Source organism: Lates calcarifer, linkage group LG4 (genome assembly GCF_001640805.2).
Source record: "Lates calcarifer isolate ASB-BC8 linkage group LG4, TLL_Latcal_v3, whole genome shotgun sequence".
NCBI lineage: Eukaryota > Metazoa > Chordata > Actinopteri > Centropomidae > Lates > Lates calcarifer.
The window spans coordinates 12,809,187-12,826,865 of NC_066836.1; the positions used below are offsets into that span (position 1 = coordinate 12,809,187).

At 41.6% G+C, this 17,679-nt stretch overlaps 2 protein-coding genes across 2 annotated transcripts; both read left to right on the plus strand.

The window, feature by feature from the left end:
* Positions 1-1,265: 1,265 nt before the first annotated feature.
* Positions 1,266-9,294, plus strand: LOC108883222 (uncharacterized). Its single transcript, XM_018676150.2, has 11 exons — positions 1,266-1,890; positions 2,662-2,761; positions 2,843-2,957; positions 3,054-3,279; positions 3,674-5,036; positions 5,874-5,964; positions 6,078-6,375; positions 7,173-7,251; positions 7,342-7,444; positions 7,539-7,764; positions 7,911-9,294. Exons 1-11 carry the CDS (start codon positions 1,594-1,596, stop codon positions 9,282-9,284), a joined length of 4,272 nt encoding a protein of 1,423 aa, XP_018531666.1. The 5' UTR covers positions 1,266-1,593; the 3' UTR covers positions 9,285-9,294.
* Positions 9,295-10,894: 1,600 nt separating this feature from the next.
* Positions 10,895-15,927, plus strand: LOC108883483 (zinc finger protein 90). The gene is made up of 5 exons (XM_018676683.2): positions 10,895-11,196; positions 12,191-12,290; positions 12,396-12,462; positions 12,548-12,779; positions 13,087-15,927. Exons 1-5 carry the CDS (start codon positions 10,909-10,911, stop codon positions 14,485-14,487), a joined length of 2,088 nt encoding a protein of 695 aa, XP_018532199.1. The 5' UTR covers positions 10,895-10,908; the 3' UTR covers positions 14,488-15,927.
* The last annotated feature ends 1,752 nt before the right edge of the window (positions 15,928-17,679 follow it).

Consider the following 17,679-nt stretch of genomic DNA (forward strand, 5'->3'; position numbering starts at 1 on the left):
GATTTGATAGTTTTACTGCTTCACACATGGACGCACACACACACAGCTGAGAGGAGCCACATAGTGCTGTTTTTTCTTTTCCACTTTACATCTAGCAGATCATCTTTTGAGGATGTATGAGAGGGTAACCACTGATCCTCAGGGGAGTTTGCAGTGTATTTTAATATTTTTGAGAACAGAGCACGAACCTGTGGGCTACAACTACTTCTGTAGTTTGGTGATAGTCCAGTAGCTGAAACAGAAATGCAGCAAGTGCAGTGTTGATATTGGAAATTTGATCCCCACATTATTCTGATGCAATAAATGTACTTGTTATAGTAATCAAAAGTGTATTGTTCCTTAGAATCAGTTATTTTCCAGGCACTCTCTTGCAAATGAAATCTTAATCTCAGTGTGACCTCACTGATTAGGTTATAGTTGGTCAGCTTTTCATATATGCATATGATTTTACTGTGAAAAAGGTTTTAGCCACTTTAGATGTTTAGATTCTTATCTATCACACAGAGTCATCGGGGAGGTGTCTGGTGTGTCCCAGATTCATTCTCCAGCATGACAATGACCTCAACCACAGTGATAAAGAACTGTCTCGAGATAACTTCTGTTGTGAATTGGCGCTATATAAATAAAATTTGACTTGACTTGACTTCAGTGACAGCAAGAGCAAGGAGTTCTGCAGCTGTTGGCCTGGACCCCACAGAGCCCTGATCCTTTCTGTTTGCTGCACTTTGTATAAACTTAATTCATAACTAAAAAAGTATTCGTGACATTAATTGTGAAAGCATGCTCATTATACCATTAGTGCCTACAACTCACATTACTGTACATACACAAGGTAATAAAAAGAGGCTAATCTTAACAAAAGAATGATTCTGAACTGAGAGGTGAATTTGAATATTATTATACCATAAACAACCAACTGGCTACAGTCAGTCATGATACAAAACTTTAGAAGCTCAATAGTGACACCTCCTGGAAAGTTTCCAGACCTGCACAGGCATACACGTCAGCTGCTATTTTCGAAACTTTAATCGGACAAAACTGGTTTGATTCTCACATTTTCTGGTCAGGAGCTGACACAGAAATCATATTTACAGGAATAATAATTTTCTAAATTCAAATGGTCAAATTCTCAGTAATATTGGTCAGATACTTCATAACCGACTCTGGTGCCGTTGAATTATAGTGTCATACAGAGAGGTGTTTCCGTCATTCATATCCTCCATAAATGAGGTGGACAAAATAATAGAAACACTTGTCTGTATAATGATCTTCATGTAGGAAGAACTTATTGCGGGACTGCCTCCTTAGACTACATTAATACATTTAGCTGGGTGTAACCAAAATGCTGCCAACTGAGTGCGCTAGTCTCTAGATTGACCGGTGTACGCCTGGTCAGAAACCATGCGGACCCATCACAACCACGCCTATTTGGCCGCCATGGCTACCGTAGAAACAACGGCTAGCTAAATTAGCCAAGCGCTGTGGCTGAGGTTGGAAAAACACAGCTGTGTCCGTGCATATTGCGGTCTTTATTAACATTTATAACGCGACCCGACCACTGACAGAGCTGGAGGGACATAACCTATACCCGGGATGTGCTCCGTCGTCGGATGTGATTCGTGGCGTCGCAGTGCGCAACGGTTCAAGTTACCGGAGGATCCGGAGAGGAGACTGGAGTGGGTTCAGTTTCTCGCTACAGTCAACAAGCAGCGTTTTAAAGAATCGTCCTGGACTGATATAACCATTTGTAGTGAACATTTTAAAGGTGACTGTTTTATATATGCGGCACCGACTGGCACGGTCCTGCTAACTCCCAGTGCTGTCCCATCGGTGTGTCTCCAGTCGGAGTCACAAGAACCGCAGCCAGATGTTGAGAGACCAAAACGTGTGGTGAGTCTGTTGTTGCAGCTCCCAACCATTACAAACTGTAACTCTGAACCAGATACTTTAGTTTCTCCTACTCAACACATCACTGAAAGTTTCCTCTGATGGCTGATAACATAGAACTTACTTACAGTCAAAACACACTGTTTTATTTACCACGTTTTCTTTCTGTTGCCGTTAGTTGTTTAATAACTGCTCATAAATGAAATCAAGTGATTAATTCTAACTAAAATATTAAGTATTAAGATTACTAATAATGTTCCTGCCTTATTTGTAATACCACTGTGTTTCTAAATGTAATATAATCACATATTATACACTTGTAAAAAGGACTGGACTACTCCTAGTTTAGTTAGATAGGAAAGTTAAGCTAAAATACATTGTTAATGTTTATGTTTGTAGAGGTGGTCATTTCCATGCTGTGGTGATGCACCTCTGATGAATAAATACATAATTAACACTGACTAGGTTTGGTTAAATGTTGGGGATTTTTGCACCATTTGCACCATGTTGGGGATTTTGCCTGGATAGGCAGGGGAATGGTGTTTAGGTCAAACAAAGGTCATATAAAATTAAGGTACACTAACAAAGATGGTTGCCATTTACCATTTAGCTGGTGAGTATACACACTGTACAGTAAGTGCACACACAAACCTTCCATATATTCACATAAAATCAAAATATGTAGTACTATAATATAAACCAAACACCATTTTCAGTGTATTATGTGTTGCTTTTGGTTAACTACAAGGTCATACTTTTGTGACTTTTGTGTAGGAGCCTGCAGAAACCACAGAAGATGCTTCTATGTGTGATCAGCTTAAAACATGTGATAGTCCATCTTCCCTTTCTGAAGAATCAAGACTAACTTCAATGGGTAAAAAAAATACATGTGTGTCATTAAAAGTTAAGTAAAGTGAAGTATTTCCTCACATGTTCTTGAATTTGAATTTTGCAGCTGCCCAAGGAGGCCCAGTCCCAAGAGGTGTATCACCCTCAAAGGGTCCTTCAGATACTCTTGTATGTGGCCAGATCCAACCAAAAAATGTGAATATTGATTTGATCAGGGAAAAGTATGTTTTCTTTCATTTGCACTCAACATTTTTGCTCACTTTCCCAATTTTTTATGTCAGATACTGTTTTAATATTTCATTTAAATTGATTTTTAGAGCTGCACTGCTAAAGATGAAGGGGAAGTTTGTTGTGAACGAGAAACGCCTGCTCCAGTTGTTCAGCTGCAAGTGCCCATTATGCGGCTGTAAACTTCAGATGGAGAAGGTCACCTATGGCGTACTCATCGTCTTGAACCAACATTGCCTTCAGTGTGAGTACAGAAACCAGTGGAAAAGCCAGGTCAATGCCATTGTCCCGCCAACTGAAGACGTAACTCCAGAGGTAGGACGTCAGTACCACTTTATTCACATACACCCCCAGAGAGATTAATTTACTTTTTGATTGTATTGTGCATTAAAGAAAGCTTTAAAATCTATGACATCCAATATTTTTCCTATGCATTTGGGATAAGAGATAATAGTAACAGTAATAATAATAGAAAATACAAAATAAAATATAAACTAGACAAAATATTAAAAACTTTATAAGCAATATGAAATGATGTTAACAGGACTATATACACAATAACAAATTGGATTTGAATAATATGAGTGGTAGCAGCTACAGTATTTATTTTAATTCTTTGCAAATTTGAGCATGTTTGCGGTTCATTTCTGTGCATATTCTTGTTGAATGTTTAACTTCACCCATACCCATTCTTGTCATTGTATCACAGGCAGCACCAGCAGATGACTCAGGCCTCCCTGAGATCGTTGCTGTCATTGATGAGGAGAGTGATCCAATGGACGCAGCAGAGGAATCGAGTGATCAGGGGAATATAGATTCAGATGAAGATTGGCTGCCAGTGAGGAATCCATTTTCAACTAGAGTAAGTCAGAAGGAACCTGACGAGGAAACCGAAAATGACGACACAGGGGAAGATTTTGATGATTATCCTCCACTCCCCGTCAAGTACAGTCAGCTCTGCGCAGAGTGTGGGATGTTTTTCAATAAACGGAGGCCTCACACGTGTGAGCATAAAATTAAGCCCTACTCCTGCAATATCTGTGGCAAGAGATGTGTCAGTGAGAATGCTCTGAATTCTCACAGCAGAATCCATGATGAAAACTATGAGCATCGGTGCAAATACTGCCACGTTACGTTCAAAACAAAGGTGGACAAAATCACCCATGAGCAGATCCACCTAACCCAAGGAAAGCCCTACAAATGTCCCGACTGTTCAGAGACATTTGCCACAAATAAGGAACGCAAAAGCCACCTGGAGGTTCACAGAGGTCCCAAGCAGTTAAAATGTCACATCTGTGGGATTGAATTCCTGTGGCCCCTTTCTCTTCAGAGACACTTGGCTGTGCACACAGGCGAAAGGCCTTTTAAGTGTTCGGTGTGCCAGCGTGGCTTCAACCAGGCAGGTCACCTCAAATCTCACATGCGTCTGCACACTGGGGAGAGGCCTTTTAAGTGTCAGCACTGTGACAAATGCTTCAACCACAACGTGAGCTTGAAGAGTCACGTCCAGCGTTACCACACATCCAGTTCTGGGTGTGAACAGAAGAAAGAAAAGACAATTGAAAGGGCAAGTGATAGTGGTGATGCTCAGAGTAATGGGAACAGAAGAGGTGCAGGCTCAGGGCTTGAGAATGTAGAGGAGGAACAGGATACAGACGAGGAGGTGCAGCACGAGGGAGGATTCAGGCATAAAAAGAAAAGGAAAACCACAGGTAGACCCATTGGAAGGCCTAAGAGTTATGCATCAGACAGTGTAGTTGTGGCAATTCAGTTGGAAGAACCAGGTTCAAACACTAAGACTCGGAAAGTGCGGAAGTCAAGGAGATCACAGCACAGCGATGAAGAAAGTGAGGACGAGCCGACTGACAGTGACATTACTGGCTTTGATTCAGCAGAGGAGGAAGGGGAGAAAAGGAAGAAGGCGATGAAGAACACAGCAAAATCAAGGGGAAGAGCGAAAAATTCAGACAGTGACTCTGATTTTGACCCAGCAGATAAAAGGAAAAAGCGATACAGCAGCCAAAACAGTGGTAAAAGATCACGGAAGCGCAAACAAATGGAGCTAAAGAATTGATTGAATTTCTACAACTGTGAAAAGAAAGGAGCCATGTAACAGAACTGGACTTATTACATACTCTGACTGACAAAACATGTACTGGGTGTACATTTGTCAGTATGGTCAAATTGAATTGCCTTTTATGGTTTTTAGAAGCTTTACTATTGAATCTTGTCAACTGATGTGTGCACCATTGGATCAGACTGGATATAAGTATATTAAATAGGACTAATATAAAGTGTCTGTATTCCTTTCTGCTGTACCTTCCCAATGTTATCCTTTATAATACTGGTTGGTTGATTTGTTCCATACCATATGATTTAATTGTAAATTACTTATTCCACACATTTTAGACACAACTAAGATTTAGACCCAGTACAACAGGGGTGAATGGACTTTATAGTTTGTGGTGTTCACACCTTTGTACCAATGAGTTACATTAAGAGTTAATTTTAAATAAATTTATCAGTGGCTTCTTTTAGAAAAATCACCTGTTGCAAAGGCAGTAGCCTTTTCTGATATCAAATACTATTAGAAAACTCTAATACCTGGAATATTCATGTTAACTAAAAACCTTAATTAGTTTTTAAAGCATTATTTAGCGCTCTAAAACTTCTGCCCAGGACTGCATTGTTTTAGGTGGACACAGGTAAGCAGTTGTGTTAAATGGTCAAGTATTTATTTTATCATTAAAGTAATGACATACTAACAGGATTGTGTCAGCGTGACAGACCTTTATTTTCACGATTTTTTATTTTCCCGCTCTCCAGCAGCAAAGGAAGAAATAAAAAATCGTGGGCCTTTGTAACTTTCCTTGTATTTTTCCAAGTAATCTCGTGTATTGACTTTAAAGCCGACGGGATACGCCGGAAAACAAACCGCGCGAACCTCGCCATTAAGCCACGCCCACTCATGAAACCCCGCCACCACTACGCGCCACTGCTGTAGCAGAAATGGCTGGTTGACACTTCTAAACTCTAGATGGCAAGGGTCCACACAGGGGTTTATTCCATAGGCACCGTAAACAACGACCATAACACGACCCGACCACTTAAAGAGCTGGAGAGACCAAACACACACCCGGGATGTGCTCCGTCCTCGGATGTGATTCGTGGCGTCGCAGTGCGCAGCGGTTCAAGTTACCGGAGGATCCAGAGCAGAGACTCGAGTGGGTCCAGTTTGTCTTCGAAGTCAATGGACAGCGACTTAAAGAATCGTCCTGGACTGATATTAACATCTGTAGTGAACACTTCACCGATGACTGTTTTGAAAACTTGGCTCCGACTGGCGCGGTCCAGCTGAAGCCCAACGCTGCCCCAAAACAATGTGCGAAGTCTCAGCCTGAGCCAGATCAGGTGAGTCCACATTAGGTGTGTCTGCTTCGACAGGTGAAACCTACTACACTTTAAAAGACACTGTGTATCCCCTTGTCCCTACTCTCCATATCAACAAGATGCTATAGACTGATGATTCGCATTATATTTTCCTCGGGGGTGGTTTGCTTTGAGTCTTACACTCAAAGATGCTTTCAGGCGCTTTCCAGTAGCTCGCTCTCAATTTCTGAACAAATACATAAATTAAAGGAACCAAATATAACTAAAAGCAGTAAGAACAGCCACAGCAGTAGGATATTATAGTTGCCAACTGCAGACATTATACTCCAAGTGTTTTACTAGGCTGATGAGTAGACTAATTAAGTATTCTGGTTTTATTATTTTATCTATTAAAGTAACGACACACTAACATCCAGGATTATTTCAGCATGATACTTTAATTGAATTAAGTGTTAGGTTTATTTTTTCTGCCTCCTCCAGTATTAAAGAGAGAAATAAGAAACAAGTATGTATGTTAAGTGCTTTTCATACAATTTTCATACATACATAATATGTAATATACACAATATAAAATATATCAAACTAGAAACACACATTAAGAATCATAACAGGAGTGCTTTGTGAAAGTAACTCACATCTGCATATTTTCACTTTTCCAGTAGAAATGTTGTACTGACACGTGTTTCATAAGCTCTTACTGATTTGGTCACACCTCCAATGTCTTTGATGCAGAGATGATAAAATAACTCAAGGACTGTGGTTCGGTGGCAGCCCGTCTTTGTTCACCTATGACCTTGTGCTTTTGCTACTCTTTCTAGGAGCCTGTGGAAACCACACAAGGTGCCTCTCAGTGTGATCGGCTTGAGGCATGTGATGGTCCTTCTGAAGAATCAGTAGGTAAGAAACTTCAGATAGTCATGTGCCGGTATAAATGTTTTGGGTATGTATTCAAATCTTTTCACGTGAATTATGAACTTTAATTTTCAGCTGTCCCAGTAAGCCCAGTGCCGAGCGATACTTCAGATGCTTTCATGTGTGATTATGGTCAGATGCTGCAAAAGATTGTGAATATCGATATGATCCGGGAAAAGTAAGTTATACTAGCAGTTATCTTTGATTATACCAGATTAGCTTCTAAAACCACCAGGGTCTCAAAGTGTTTTATTTACAAATTCTTTTATCAGAGCCGCGCTTCTTCAGATGAAGGGGAAGTATGTTGTGAATGAAAACCGGCTCCTCCAGTTGTTCAGCAGCAAGTGCCCGTTATGTGGTTCTAAAGTGAAGGTGGAGAAGGTTATCCATGGTGTACTCATCGTCTTGAACCAACAGTGCCTTCAGTGTGAGTACAGAAACCAGTGGAAGAGCCAGGTCAATGCCAGCGTCCCGCCAACTGAAGACGTAACTCCAGAGGTAGGACGTCAGTAGTCTGATAAACTGCTCTATATCCAGACACACTGCTTATAACTTAAGAGTCTAACGTTTTGATAGTGTTGTGCATCAAAGAAAGCTTCAGTAAAATTTTAGCCACATTCATTCTTGTCACTGTCCTTCTACAGAGCGTGTCAGTAGATGGCGACCACAGCAGCGTCACAGCTGTTGCCGTTATCAATAAGGAGGAGGACCATATGGATGAAACAGAGGAATCGGGTGATGACGGTGATGAGGATTCAGACGAAGATTGGAATCCAACGGATGAGATGTCGCTGGCTAAAGGGCTTCATAATGAATCTGACGAGGAAACCGAAGATGATTTTGATGATTATCCTCCACTCCCTGTCAAGTACAGTCAGCTCTGCACAGAGTGTGGGATGTTCTTCAATAAACGGAAGCCTCACACGTGTGAGCATAAAATTAAGCCCTACTCCTGCAATATCTGTGGCAAGAGATGTGTCAGTGAAGTTGCTCTAAACTCTCACAGCAGAGTCCATGATGAAAGCTATGAGCATCGGTGCAAATACTGCCACGTTACGTTCAAAACAAAGGTGGACAAAATCACTCACCAGCAGATTCACGTAACTCAAGGAAAGCCCTACAAATGTCCCGACTGTTCAGAGACATTTGCCACAAATACGGAACGCAGAGTCCACCTGGAGGTTCACAGAGGCCCCAAGCAGTTAAAATGTCACATCTGCGGGATTGAGTTCAACCACCCCCGTTCTCTTCAGAGACACCTGGTTGTGCACACGGGAGTAAGGCCGTACAAGTGTTCGATGTGCCAGCGTGGCTTCAACCAGGCAGGTCACCTCAAATCTCACATGCGTCTGCACACTGGGGAGAGGCCTTTTAAGTGTCAGCACTGTGACAAATGCTTCAACCACAACGTGAGCTTGAAGAGTCACGTCCAGCGTTACCACGCGTCTGCTTCTGGGTGTGGACGTAAGAGGGGAAAAGTAAAGAAAACTGTAAGCGATCCTAATGACGATCAGGAGAACGTCAGCAGGAGAGGTGCAGACTCTGAGCTGGACAATGGAGAGGAAGAGCGTGATAAAGAAGAGACGGTAGAGGAGGAGAGAATAGATTTGCCACAAAGGAGAACAAGGAGCACAAGCAGACCCATAGGAAGGCCTAAGAGAAATGCAGCAGGCAGCTTGGAGCTGGCCAGGGAAATGCAAGGCCTGAGTTCACGCACCAGGACCAGAAAATCAAAGATGCAGAAGTCAAAGAGAACACATTGCAGTGATGAAGAAAGTGAGGATGAGCCGACTGAAAGCGATTTTTCCTCTGACTTAAAGGGGGAGGAAGAGGAGAGGAGTGAGAGAGGGATGTTGAGCACAAGCAGATCAAGAGGAAGGCCAAAAATGTCTGACAATGACTCTAATTTTCAGCCGCAGGACTCGAAGAAAAAGAGGCGCAGCCGCCAGAGCAGTGGTAAAAGCTCAGGGAAACGCAGGGGGAGACCAAGAAAGAATCAAGCAGTTGAAGACACTTGAGCTAAAAAAGTTACTGAAGTGAGCTTTTATTTAGAGAAATACGGGTGAGAATGTCATATAGAACTGGACTGTTTTCCATGATAGTATGAGAAACTAAACAGGTACTCTGGCTGAGGTCTTGTCAAATTTCATTGCTTTGTACTGTTAAGAGATAACGTTACTTTACTTCTAAGATACTTTTGAATCCTGCTAACTGATCAGACTGGGTACAAGTAGATTAAACTGGGCTGATGTTAAATGCCTGAAAACTGAAGTAATGTTGAATAATACCGCATCATATCCAACTGGCAACAGCCAGGCTATACAGATAGATTTTGTTTGTTCAGGTTTGTTGATATCTCAGATTTCTACCTCCAGCCCAATATGAGTAAAAGAATTTTCATTTATTTGTGTTGCTCAGAGCAACCTCTGGAGAGATATCTCGCTCAGTATTTAATTCACATCCTCTCTGTTGTGGTGGAGGCAGAAATACCAGAGATGGATGTCTCAAAACTAACTGTCTAGTTAGATAAATAATGGAACTCCATGAGGAAATATTTTTATAATAATTTGAGGTGTGCTGCCCTTTAGAGGATGGGTTCACAATTTTTCAAGTGTGGTTGTAAGCAATAATCAGGTGCCCATATGAAGACCAAAACAGTTTGTGCTTCCTATAATCACATTTAGAGATCCATCACTAATGTGATTCCAGTGTGAGAGGGATTTAAAGTATTTAAAAGTTTACCTAAAGTCAATATGAGACCTCAGCAGTCTGAGATAAACAAATTAAATTGATATCTTTCAAAGTTAGGCATTTTTAGTGGTAAACTGACTTTTTTGTGACTATCCCTTCTCTGCAGCTCAGGGTGAAACTAAAATGACGGTTACTTTGGAATATATCCACTTGATTTGTGTAACCGAGACTGCAGAATCCTCATTAGCTTTGTTCACACATTTTTGCATGGAAGGAAGACTGTGGATTTGAAAGAGCATAAGGAAGGGGTCTTTTAGTGGCTAGTATGAATAGGAGGAATGACTGGTGAAAGCAATGTGGGTTCCTGACTATTGTTTTAAGACTTGAAAATTGTGAATCTGTCAATTTGATAAGCTCTACAGACCCATGGTGACCTGCATCAATACACATCTGTGGTATATGTTACCGAGTCTGCTGGTGAAGTGAGGGGCTTCTACATGTACACAGTGCTTATACATTTATTATTTGTGTCAGGTTTATGTTACTTGACTACTTTAGGTTTGCTGTTAACAGTATTTGAGTTCTCAGTGTCCTCACTGTCACACCATCGCGCTGCTGGACCACAGTAAACAATGTGAATGCTATGAGAGGCTATTTGCGTAAGTTATGACCCCAAATGACAGCAATTACATGGGATTTCATCACATATAGACATGTCGCCGGGATACGCCGGACACCAAACCATGCGCACCCGGCCACAGAAGCCCCGCCCATTCCGTTACTACCACGACCAACAGTAAAAATGGCTAACAGCTAGCTTGTCAGTGTTGTTGTTGGAAATCGGTTGACCCTGCAGTCTGGCTCACTGTCCGTCAAACTTCAACAACCCACATATTCTGTCAGTCAGGTCCAACCACCTTCAAAGCTGGAGAGACCAATCACACACCCGGGATGTGCTCCGTCCTCGGATGTGATTCGTGGCGTCGCAGTGCACAGCGGTTCAAGTTACCGGAGGATCCAGAGCAGAGACTCGAGTGGGTCCAGTTTGTCTTCGAAGTCAATGGACAGCGACTTAAAGAATCGTGCTGGACTGATATCACCATCTGTAGTGAACACTTCACTGATGACTGTTTTGAAAACCTGGCTCCGACTGGCGCGGTCCAGCTGAAGCCCAACGCTGCCCCATCAGTGTGTATCAAGTCAGAGCCAGAGGAACCTCTGGAGAGCCCACAACATGTGGTGAGTCTGCTGTGGTAACATCTGCTGCACTAACCCCCTTCCTGTCTACTCCGCACATCAGAGGACCGTGTATGTAAAACAAAGCCAACATTTCCAGCTGATGGTTGCAGATCATTTTACCTTTGACCCGAGCAGCACGCGGGGTTTATTTAGAGGAGTTAATCTCAGCGGTCGTTAATGTTTGTAACCTAATCAAGTGATCAATCATGAAGACAAGTCAAAGTGTTTCATTATCGAGGTGTTTGTCACATTAAGCAGTGACAAACTAACAGAGCAGGAGAAAACCTGAGTGTCCGTGTAGTTAAAGAATATCAAAGAAGTATGTATATGATAATAAACATAACCCCTGTGCATTCACATGACCAATCTGTCAACATACTGTATGACACACTAATCACAATGAACTGGAAGAAGTGTAATTCCTAACTATTTGGATCATTTAAGCAGTGAAAACAAAAAAAAACATTACAGCTCCAAACTCTCAAATGTGTGAATGTGCTGCTTTTTCTTGTTTTACATTATAGTAAATTAAATATTTTTGGGATTTTGGATCATTGATCAGACAAAACAAGGCATTTAATGACATCACCTTGTGCTCTGGGAAATAATTAATCAAGATAACAATTGGCAGATTAATTGATATGAACATATGGCCTGCATGAAATAAATGATGTCCACATAGTTTAATATGTGTGTCCTTAATTAACCCAATTTAAATTCTGCCTGCACTGACAGGTGGTCATAAAGCTATGACCAGCTGACTTTCGCCTGCAGTGTTGCTGAGGTCACACACAGTATGATAAACACTGTGAGACTACGTTATCCCACCGCCCACACGTGCAGTCTAATGAGACCATTCACAGTGCACTTCTCCAGTATACACATCGTTCAGTCGCCGCACTCACAGAGCTGTCGTATAAACATATATATTCACGTCACTCTAAGTTGCTGTGGATGGAAGCATTTTGTTTGTAACGTTTGTGATTTTGTGCAGGAGCCTGTGGAAACCACAGAAGTTGCTTGTCAGTGTGATGAGCTCGATACATGTAACAGTCCAACTTCCTGCGCTGAAAAGTCTAAATTTACTTTAAATGGTAAGAAACTGTACACAGTGATTTTTTACATGTGATTTGCAAACTTTATCTTGTCGGTTTCCAAGCAAGTCCAGTGTCAAGTGTTGTGTTCACCTCATGTTTCAGATGCTGACACCCCTGGATATCACCAGAATGAGCAAGATGTTAAGAATACTGATTTCAACAAGGAAAAGTAAGTTAAACTTTCTTAACATTTTTCAGCATTCTACCCATGTAGCTCACATGACTTCATTTTGATTGTTTTTTTGTTTTTTTAGAACTGCACTTCTACAGATGACAGGAAAGTACCAAGTGAACGAAAGCTGCCTGCTCGAGTTGTTTCGCCGCAAGTGCCCGTCGTGCGGCTCTAAACTTCAGATGGAGAAGGTCAACTGTGGGGTACTGATCATCAACCAGCAGTGCCCTCAGTGTGAGTACAGACATCAGTGGAAAAGCCAGGTCAATGCCAGCGTCCCAGCAGTTGAAGAAGTAACTCCAAAGACCCCAAAGGTTGGTTCATATAAAATAAACCGTTCATTTAGAACGGAGGTTTTCAAAGCATGACGCTGTGACACTTTGACTGACTCATGGTTCAGAGAAGGAGTAGGAATTTTGACACAAATTGCAGCTCCTGCCTCACTTCTCTCCCTCCAGGGGGGCACGCCTCACAGTTTGAAAAACTCTGATTTAGAACAGTAAATTAACGTGTCCTTTGCTTGCACCGCCATTTTTGGTTATTTGGCTGTAATACTCAGTGCTGCATAGACTTGGAAAAGTTTTACCCAGGTTGTCATTCTTGTCATTGTCTTGTTCTTAGGCAATGCCAACAGATGACAACCCCAGCAGTGCAGCTTTCTCTGAGATTGTTACTTTTAGCGATGAAGAAAGCGATCCCTCGGATGAAGGGGAGGAAGGTGATGAAGGCGGGGTGAGCTCAGACGGGGAGTGGAATCCAGCTGAGGATTCTCTGCTGGCTGAGGAGCTCACAAAGGAATCCGAGGAGGAAACCGAAGATGAAGGCGAAGAGGAGGAAGAGTTTGATTCCCCGGGCGGCCTCAAAATTAATGAGCTCTGCACAGAGTGTGGGAGTTTTTTCAATATTCTGAAGCCTCACACGTGCGAGCACAAAATTAAGCCCTATTCCTGCAATATCTGTGGCAAAAGATGTGTGACTGAGATTTCTCTCAAAAATCACAGCAAAATCCATGATGAAACCTATGAACACCCTTGTAAATACTGCCACATCACGTTCAAAACAAGGGTGGACAAACTCAAACACGAACAGATCCATCAAGACAGCAAAGATCCCTATAAATGCCCCGACTGTCCAGAGACATTTGCCACCAGTAAAGAGCGCAGCGTCCACCTGTCAAACCACAGAAGGCCAAAGGAGTTCAAATGTGGAGTCTGTGGGATTGAATTCAAGGATGTGCATCATCTGCGGAGACACTCTGTCGTGCACACAGGCCTGAAGCCGTACAAGTGTTTGGTGTGCCAGCGTGGCTTCAACCAGACGAGCCACCTCAAATCTCACATGCGTCTGCACACTGGGGAGAGGCCTTATAAGTGTCGGCACTGCGACAAATCCTTCAACCACAACGTGAGTTTAAAGAGTCATGTCCAGCGTTACCACATGTCTGCTTCTGGGTGTGAACAGAAGAGGGGTAAGATCAACGAAAAGGTGAGCGACGTTGGCGACGCTGAGGTCAGTGAGAATAAGCGAGGCACAGACTCGGAGTTTGAGAATGCAGAGGAGGAACATGATACACAAGAGGAGGTGCAGAAGGAGAGAACAGATGCGCCAAAAAAGAAAAAGAGGAGCACAGGTAGGCCCAGAGGAAGGCCTAAGAGAAACTCAGTGGGCGACTCGGGTGTGTCGGGGCAAAATGAAGACCGGCGTTCAAACGGGAAGACTTCCAAATCAAAGGTGAAGAAGTTAAAGAAAACAGGTTCCAACGATGAGGAAAGTGAGGGCGAGCAGTCAGACAGCGATGTTTCCTTCATCTCAGAAGAGGAGGAGGAGGAGGAGGAGGAGGAAAATGAGGAGAAACGGCCACAGAGGAAGAGCACAGGGAGATCAAGAAGACGACCAAAAAATGAGAATGACTCTGATTTTGAGCCAGAAGCAGAAACAAAGAAAAAGAGGTACAGCAGCAAGAGCAGTGGTAAGAGCTTAGGGAGGGGCAGAGGGAGACGGAGAAAGAATGTAGTGGCTTGAAAAAGAAGTAAAGATTTAATTTGGTGTGAGCAGTCGTGAAAAGGAGCAATAAGAATTGAATGGCCATACAGAACTGGATTGATAGATATCAAAACATTGATGAAAATGAAAAACAGAAACACAGAGGTGAGGGTCTTTACAGATGTAATTCATTTTAACTGATCATGTTTACACTGTCATCACACTCATTTACACAGTTTTTACAACAAGCTCTTAATTGATGATGTTTTACAATACACTTTCAGTCCTTTTGGGGGGGTGCCAAGAAAGTCTGACAATGACTGTTTTAAATGAATGTGAAGCTAATGTAAGGATCTATTTAGCTTTATGTTGGTATATGAGATAAAGGCCCTGAGTTCTGGGTGCAATATAAGAAAGTGAAAAAAGTGAATGTTAAGGGTAAGATAGTTGTAAAATTTGGGTTAAATCATCCCCAAATGTAGGGAAGAAGGGGATTGCTGTTGGGAAATGCTGTAGTCTATGTCCTCTCTTCATCTAAAGTGTAATAATAATGATGTCAGTTTCAAACTGAAAAACTTTAATTCTCTTAAAAGTCTGGGAACTGTAGCACAGTTAATCTTCTTTTTTTGTCACTGTAAAGTTTCATATTTACGTAAATAGCTGGAGGGATTCAGATAGAAAATAATTGTTTAAATGTTTTGTTTCATCAGTGTGACAGAATTTTAATTGTTGAGCTATAAATCAGACTCTGCCAATGATATCGCTCTTTTACATCATGCCTCCATCAACTCCTCATAAGCCTGAGTTGCAGCGATGCCTGATGTGGCCTCAGAGAACTGAGAAGTAACTTTTCAAAGAACTGTATCAGTGGTTTTGCACAATTTAGCTCAGTAGCTACAAATTGGTATACTTTACATATGACTGGATTTATGCCATAAGTTTTTGGATTGATCTGATGTTTGAGTTCGCAGCTACTTGTAGATGCGCCAGGGTATCTATCACAGTGAAGTAAAGTAAGCCATTGTTCTGTTATGCACTGATAATAATACATGAAGAGGGACCGTTTTAAAGTCACGTTCTTGGACAGTTCAAGGACATTCTGACATGTGAGAGTTCAGATAATGCTTTTGAACTGCAACATTTTATTGTAGCAAATGACCAAACTTGCAGTTTGCTTTTATGACGTCAATGTTTGATCATAGTTTGTCTTCTTGGTCTGATTTCCCTGACAACACAGGTCAGATGCTTTGCTTTTTTGACAAATCATATTTCAAATATTGTAGTTGACTCAACGCACCACAGAGGAGGGCACTGCAACAGTCCCTGCTTTCAACTGTATTAAAACACAAATACATAAGAAAGTAAAATGTGGGTTTTTAAAAGAATGAATAAAAAGTGGGAGTGTTCTTCACTGTTTTGAATCACTGAATTGCAGATTTTTTTCCAAAAGAATTTAATAATAAATGTATGTGACTGCCATTTTAGTGTCTATCTTTACCCTGTCTGTTAGCTTGTAGAGTTTTGTGAAGAAAGATAGTTTTTTACATTTCTACTTAAATAACTAAATCAGACAGACAGATCCGGCCAACTCCTGTAGAGCTGTTGTGGGTTTAATATCTTGCCAAAGCAGCACTGACAGCAGAACTGTTGACTTTCTTCTCTTCCTTGGAGTTTTTGGATTTAATTGTATGGCGGGTGTATCTGGTTTTAGAGTTCCCACTTTGATCCAACCCCCCTGAATCACTCCCTCTCCTGCTTGCATGTTTATCCTCTCTCGTTCTCTGCCAGCGCTTAAGCTTGCTTCAAGGCCCATCAACTTTGCCATCAAGAGCATTGGAGAAACTTCTTCAGCTTTGCTCTCTGGGAAAGAGTCAGCCTGTTCCTGGTTAAGCCGGTGGCTGCTCAGGAGGTTAGACATGCTGATAGTTGGCAGATCTACACATGGCCTAACTATGTTTAGAAAAGAGTAATAAAAGGAATCTCTCTGACTTTTAATGAGCTACAAACCTTGGCACTTTTGGGATGTCCTGATGTATGTGTGTGTGTGTGTGAGAGAGAGGGAGAGAGCACAGGAAGCTCTCAATCAAATACTTGATGTTTGTAGTTTGAATATACGGCAAGCTCTCAAGTGTACATCAGGAAAACACACCATTCAGCTGCATTAACTTTTGATGAAGAGCAAGAGAAAATGCAAAATGAGCTTCACTACGATTTAGGCTAAGTTTTGTCACATAGGCCTACAGGGAAATTTGAAAACAAAATTGGATTAACAATATTTTCATTAATTTTGTTAGATACTTTTTTCTGATTGCACTCATGAGTCAATTTCCAACCGTGAGGTCTGAAATGAAAGTCAAAGAATACTAACTCATGTAAAATGAAATGAGGTACAGTGTGGATAACAGGTGTGTCCACCAAAACTATATATTTCACTCAGGTTCAGTGATCTGTTTAGGATGATTTGCATATTAACATTAGTTGAATAAGAGCAGGACACAATCAGGCTTCTTAAATCAGTAAATCCAGTCATGAACTCTGTGCTGGACTTTTTATCTACGTGATTATGATTTTTTAACGGATCAGGGAACACTGGCACTGTAATGGTGAAAACAGAGCAATGGAAACAGCAGAGAGGTCTGTTTTTTGGAAGTTTTCTTCCATGTAAATTCAGATTAATCAGAATTTTAGTGCTTTAGTTGGAGCTGAGTCAGTTAGTCGATCAACAGACAGTTCACCAGGCGTTTTTCATGGTATAATGCCAAACACACACTTTTTTTTGGCATTTTATAGATGAATAGAATTAATTGAGATGATAATTGTAACATTAATCACTAATGAATATAATTAGTTACAGCTTTCTTAGTCTAAACCTCCATTAAGCTGATACAGGTGCCCTGCTAGTCACAGGAGAACCACTAGATGTCCTCCTTGTGCCACAAATACTGACTCTTTTTCCAAAATAATTAAGTGGGATGACAGCCATCCAACACACTTTTCATTTACTGTGGTAACAATTCTTTCTCTCACAACACCTGAGCTGGCCTGTTCAGTGGGTTCAGGTGGTGCGTTTTCTCTTCTCTCTTATGGTTTCCCTTTTTCCTTTCTCCTCCTCCTGTCTTCTTCCCTGGGTCCCGGTGTATGCTCCTGGGAGAACGCAGGTTTTTAGCGTATTATCTCTCCCACTCCATTGGACTCTCTCCATATTTGACCTCCTGGTCTTGGAGATATGCT

Bases quoted from the DNA above. Each gene is read 5' to 3' on its own strand.
- LOC108883222 (XM_018676150.2), top strand. From the start codon at position 1,594: ATGTGCTCCGTCGTCGGATGTGATTCGTGGCGTCGCAGTGCGCAACGG. The intron at 2,958-3,053 runs GTATGTTTTCTT...ATTGATTTTTAG, and splicing joins ATTGATTTGATCAGGGAAAA to AGCTGCACTGCTAAAGATGA. The intron at 7,765-7,910 runs GTAGGACGTCAG...GTCCTTCTACAG, and splicing joins CTGAAGACGTAACTCCAGAG to AGCGTGTCAGTAGATGGCGA.
- LOC108883483 (XM_018676683.2), top strand. From the start codon at position 10,909: ATGTGCTCCGTCCTCGGATGTGATTCGTGGCGTCGCAGTGCACAGCGG. The intron at 12,463-12,547 runs GTAAGTTAAACT...TTGTTTTTTTAG, and splicing joins ACTGATTTCAACAAGGAAAA to AACTGCACTTCTACAGATGA. The intron at 12,780-13,086 runs GTTGGTTCATAT...TCTTGTTCTTAG, and splicing joins TAACTCCAAAGACCCCAAAG to GCAATGCCAACAGATGACAA.